We start from the raw sequence: 6,000 nt of genomic DNA, 5'->3' as shown, positions 1-6,000 counted from the left end.
ATGACGACAAACAGCAGCAGCAGCGGCGGCGGCAGCAGCAAGGGCAAAACCAAACGCAAACCCGTCAAACCGCCGAATGATGCTCTGCTAGCCCAGCAATACGGCGGCGGGCACGTCGGCGGCTGGGTTGACCGGCTCCCGGCGAGCGTGATTCCCTACGTGCAACTGGCGCGCCTGAGCCCGCCGGCGGGACTGCTGCTCATCTTCTTCCCGCACTTCTTTGGCATCCTGCACGCCGCCATCGTGCTGCTGTCGTCGCGGGGCAGCAGCAACGGTGGTGACGACGGTGGTGACGTCCCGGGCCCTGCAATCCTCCGGGCGTGCGCCATCACCCTCGCCGGCAGCTTCTTCTCGTCCAACGCGGCGCACGCCTGGAACGACCTGGTCGACGCCCCGATGGACCGACAGGTAGCGCGCACGCGGGGGCGGCCCGTCGCCCGGGGCGCCATCTCGCCGCTCGGGGCTTTCCTGTTCGCCGCCTCGCAGGCGCTGCTGGCCGCGTGCTTCCTCTTGCTGATGCCGGACGACGCACCCGCCACTGCTGTTGGGGGTGGTGGTTTGGGGGGACAGGAACTGGTATACGGAGGGGAGGCAGCAGCAGCAACACCGTCGTCGCCGTCGCCGTCGCCGTCGCCGTCGCCGGTGAGCAGGGGAAGGAGGGGCGTGCTCGCCGCCTGCTACGCGCTGCCCAACATACTAGCCATCATCTACTACCCGTACGCGAAGCGGCACACACACCTGGCGCAGGTCGTGCTGGGCTTCTGCCTGTCGTACGGCGTCGTCATGGGCAGCTGCGCCATGGGTCTGTTCCCGTTCGGCGACCTCACCACCACCACCACCACCACCACCACCACAATCACCATCACCATCCCGGGCCCTCTTTCTTTCCTCGCCCGGGCTCCCTCGGCCTCTTGGGAGGGCAGCCAGAGCATCCCGGTGATGGTGCACGTCCCGACCGTGTGCCTGATGGGGGCGTGCCTGCTGTGGACCGTCCTCTACGACACCGTGTACGCGCACCAGGACGTCGAGGACGACCGGAAGCTGGGACTCAAGAGCACGGCCGTCCTGCTGGGAGACCGGTCCAAGCCGGCACTCTGGTGCGTGCTCGGGGCCATGCTCGCCCTGCTGGCCGTGCCGGGGCGGGCGGCCGGAATGGGTCCGCCGTACTACCTCTTCACGCTGGGAGGCTGCCTGGCCTCCCTCGGCACCATGGTGTACCGCGTCGATCTCAAGGACCCGGCGAGCTGTTGGTGGTGGTTCCGCTACGGCTTCTGGCTGGCGGGGGGTTCTATCGCTGCCGGACTCGTGTCCGAGTACCTGCTACGGGCTGCTCCGGGGGCGGAGTTGTGCAAAACCTGGCTGCATCTCTTTCGAAAACTTTCCCCTCAGTTTAGCAGCTCCCGACGTTGAGTCTGTCACTTTCTAATTAGGTAACACGACTGGGGGCATCCTGCCAGGATGAGAGAGACGCCGAGCGTGGCATCGTGGCGCATTGGCACGGTGGCACCCCGCGTTGTTTCCGAAGCAAGCACGAGGAGATGAGGCTGTCAAACATGCTTACCAAGGTACTCATAATTACAAGTGCTGACTGCTGCGAGGATTCAATTCGAATACCTTTGTGTGGGCATAGATGGATGGATCAAAATCTTCGTATCTCTGCAGTGGTTGATGATGGTAGATTGGTGGTGATGATGGAAGAAGAAGGAAGCTGACCAGGGCTGCCCTGCAGGAAGATGTGGGTGGCTGCAACCCCGGTGGGTCCGGGAACTCCAGTGGGCCCGCTCCACCACACTTTGTGCAAGGGGTAGCTAGTGTATACGGTACCTCGATCGGTCTTCTGCGTCAGCCGGGCGGTAGTTACCCGTGAAACGTTCCTATTCTCCTTTCCTGGGAGGCGGTCTCTACGGCGTGTGACATTGTTAGTCCGGCGCTGGAGAGGTTAAGTTATCAGGATAGTTAAAAGAGATATACAGGCCGTGCCGTCATCACCTTGAGGAGAATCAACTCGACAATCTACCGTGGATGTTATACCCAGTGGTTAGTGCTGACTAATTAGTTCAGTACTACCACCTGTCTCCCGACAGGTAGGGCCAAAACCCCCGGATATACCAATATTGCCGGACACATCACCACCAAATTTCCCATACTTTCGTGTCTATACAAAAGGTGCCATCAAGTTCAATTACCCTCGTAATAGTAGCCTCAAATAGCTGTAAATAGTCTAATTGTAAACTAGGTTCTGAAAAGCTTAAAAACGTAGTAAAATTCAATTCTATCCGGTTATAATTAGTCGAACAATTGGTTATATAACTTGCCTTCGTCTCCCTCTCCCTCTATATTATACTCCTTATCCCTATCGCTCTTAATCGTAGTAATGCTTTCTCTTTTAGCCTCCTAGTAATAGTTATTATCTTCTATCCCTGGCGTTACTATCCCTGGTATAGCTATCCCTAGTATAGCTATTACTAACTTATAGGCGCGTTGCTTCTTAAACCTCCTAATATCCTTGATAATAGCTATATATGGTGACTCCTTCTTGACCCTAGATAGAGATAGTGACTTGGTATCCTCCTCTTACTTATCTTTACTATCTATAAAGTCAAATCTATCATCGTTACTATTATTAATTAATATTATAGACATACCGCTAATCTATATCCTAGGACGCTTAGGGGATAGGAGTTTAACTTCTAATAACGGCTTCTTTACTAACTAAGGGATTAGGACTTCCTTTCTATCTCCTAAGTCGAAAAACGCTAGTGGCTAATGCTCCTTTGGTAGAACCTAAAGAGGGTAGTTATTATTAAGAGGAAGATAGTTATTCTTATTAGTCTTTTCTAGGAATTTAGTAAAGGTTGCTATATAAAGGCGACGCCTATTAGTACTAGGAATCTTGTTTTTAGGGCGCTTCTTCTAGACTTTATATTCCTCCTTATAATCCTATTTAATCTGTTTAATAATAATATAGGTAGCTTTTTAGCTAGTATCTTAAATAGCCTTGGTATTCTTCTAAGCCTAGATCTCCTAAACCTAATAAATATATTAAATAGTTATACTTATTATAACCTCTCCTATTAGCTTGACAAGTTAGCCTTATATTTTCTTAGTAGATAGTATAGCTAGATAGGCTCTCTTGTCCTTTATAAAGTTCTTAAGATATTTATATACTAGTTAACTCTTATTAACTATTAATGTAATATCCTAAAAATATTCTTATATTAGTAAACTAAAAAGCTTAAGATACTACTCTTAGATATAATTAATACCTTTTTTTATATATACCTATTACTTACTATTAGGAATTATTATAGGATATCTAATAGCTATACTAGATAATACTTTCTCCTTGATCTAGTCTATTATAATATATTGGTTTAGTAGAAAAAGACTAGTCTTTTTGAATCCTACTATGATATTTTGACGTCTAAAACTAGCCTCTTAGATTTCCTAGAATCCTTTGATAAAGTCTGCCTATATAAATGTAAGATTACCGTTTCGAACTACCTACTAGAGACGTCATTAATATACTTCCTTAAGATGGTAAAAGACCCCTATATCTATTAGCTAGATAAAATATATTGAATAGGGAGGGAGGAAGATAATAGGAATATCAAACGAGAGATAGTATTTATAAAGTTTAAGGTTATAATATCCTATAAAGTTATCTAAGATAAGTAGCCAATATATATATTCTTCTAATAGTATAGATATATAGATCGAATCTTTAGGAGTAATGTTATCTAGGTTAATAAAGTATATACTAAGAGTAAAATTATAGTTATAATGGTTATAATTAAACCATTTCTTAAAGCTTATACTATACTATTAGAACTTGGTATAAATAGTAAAGGAGTATTTATTAAAATGATATATCTAATCTATTATTATCTTAGAGTTATTAAATACTATATCTAACTTATAGAATTATATCTTATTATTAAGACCTTCGATATCCTAATCTTCTAATAGCTACTATTTAAAGATATAAAATACTAGAATGATATTACTAACTATATTTCTAATACTAATTAGGCTTATTAACTCTTAGTTATAAAGATCTAAAATCTCTAGCTAAGAAATTACTATAGTAAGCATTCTATATTAGTATCTAAGGGAGGGAACTAACCTTCTTCTTCTTATCTATTTTGACTATTAAGATCTTAAACTACCTATTTAATATTATAAGTATATATCTAGTCTTATCTACATTCTAATAGCTAGATATAATAATCTTATATATTTCGATAGTATCCTCAAGTTTATTAAAGAACACCTCTAGATCTTCTACCTACTACTTAGCTAAGAGTCAGTTTACTTCAACTAGTTTAAAGAATATCGGCTAAAACTATAGATAATCCTACTTCTAATATGATTACCAATACTTACTAACAGGAGGGCAAGGAGGATTACAACGTACCTATAAACGGTTAATAGCATCTTCGAGAAGATCTTTGGTAGTAAGAGAACCAGATTCGATAAGCTAATACGCGTATCCTTCGAGGGCGGAATCTTCGTCGTTTCGAAGCGACCGAGGTCTTCTAATCGCGTTACTACTAGTGGCTAGAAGACTAGTATCCTTCAAAGACTTTAAGTGCCGGCCAACCTAGGTCTTTCTAGTCTTGAATAGTTGAGCCGCGTGCCGTATACTAGGTTCGTTTCTATGGGGTAAGCGGCTGGTTCGGTGGCGCGTTCGAGTGGCAAGGAGCCATTTGGCGGCCTATATACTGGCTGGTTCCTAGATATGGTTGGTCAGAGGCATCGTATATAGGAAAGTGGTTAAATTGGGCTTGTGGCAGTGGTTGTGTCTTCGAATATAGGGAGTTGACTGGTAAAATTGGACATATATTTGGACGCGTACCTGTCCGGCAATATTGGTATGTCCGGGGGTTTTGGCCCCACCTGTCGGGAGACAGGTGGTAGTACTGAACTAATTAGTCAGCACTAACCACCGGGTACACCGATGGATGATGAAATGCTATGCTATTTCGAGCACTGCCCACTACGGAGTAGTTAATTTCAGACGAAGGGGGGAGGGGGGCGGGGTGGGGGGCGGGAGGGCCAACCTCCCTGTGCTCGATAACAGCCCGGTGATGCACTTACATACATACTACGCTGCGCCCCACCTAACCGTTGAGTTGCAGGGTACTGTACGGAGTATGTATGTACAAACATCACAGTATTTCGTACGTGGCGCGATTGCCCTGGAAACCCTGCAACTGTTGTTGGTGGCTCGGGTTCTGGCCCAGTCCATTCGTGGCATCGGCTCTCTCTCTCTCTCCCGATACGCAAGACGGAAGTGCGGTGAAGAGCAGCTGGGGCGGTGCATGCCTGCATGATCCCATATAGTTAATCCAGCAAACCAACAAACAAATCCGGTGTAACTACTTGCGGCGCAGCTCAACCGTCCTGCCATCGCAACCACTTTGGTTACTCTGGATGGACAGCATCGGTGTGTTCCTATGTACGGAGGAGTGTGCACAGAGTGTTCTATTCGCAAGCGTCCCGGAAATATAGCAGTGCGCTGGCGTTACAGTGTCTGAATCCGACTTGACAGCAGGATTTGCGCAACTTGCAAATGTGCTAACCGCCTCCCTCACTCGCATCTTCGTGTTTCACCGAACCGAGCGGATCTCGCGGGAACTGCGCAGGTAACTGATGCCTGCTGAGAACCTCGAAGGCGGCCCTTTCCTTTCCTTGTCCGAGCCCCCTCGCACTCTATGCATATGCGCAAGTAATCTGTACTGTACTTGTAATTAGCTCCTACGCTGGAAAGGACCACCTGGAGCGGTTGGCTCACCTGCACATGCCGAATTAAACATCGTGGCTCTGTAGCACGCCTTTGCGGACTATCCAGTTACTTCTTCAATTTCGTCATTCAGCTGAGGGCCGAGAGTATCTGCAAACGGAACATAATTGCCACCGATGCGATGCCTGGTTAAAAAAATTCGACCAACAGCGATTTAACGTAATAGCAGCAGTTCAACACACGGCCCAACGCTC

General features: G+C 46.8%; 1 protein-coding gene across 1 annotated transcript; it reads left to right on the top strand.

Annotated features, from left to right (window-relative positions):
• P884DRAFT_243034 (UbiA prenyltransferase family-domain-containing protein) lies at positions 1–1,910 on the top strand (the record flags this gene model as incomplete). The annotated part of the gene is made up of 3 exons (XM_069440299.1): positions 1–500; positions 660–812; positions 924–1,910. The coding sequence occupies 3 exons, from the start codon at positions 1–3 to the stop codon at positions 1,408–1,410; spliced, it is 1,140 nt and encodes a 379-aa protein (XP_069297937.1). The 3' UTR covers positions 1,411–1,910.
• Between the last annotated feature and the right edge of the window lie 4,090 nt (positions 1,911–6,000).

This window comes from Thermothelomyces heterothallicus, assembly GCF_042370625.1.
Source record: "Thermothelomyces heterothallicus CBS 202.75 unplaced genomic scaffold P884_scaffold_10, whole genome shotgun sequence".
Lineage (NCBI taxonomy): Eukaryota > Fungi > Ascomycota > Sordariomycetes > Sordariales > Chaetomiaceae > Thermothelomyces > Thermothelomyces heterothallicus.
The sequence above is the reverse complement of the archived record's forward strand: the minus strand, read 5'-3'. Positions and strand labels throughout refer to the sequence as shown.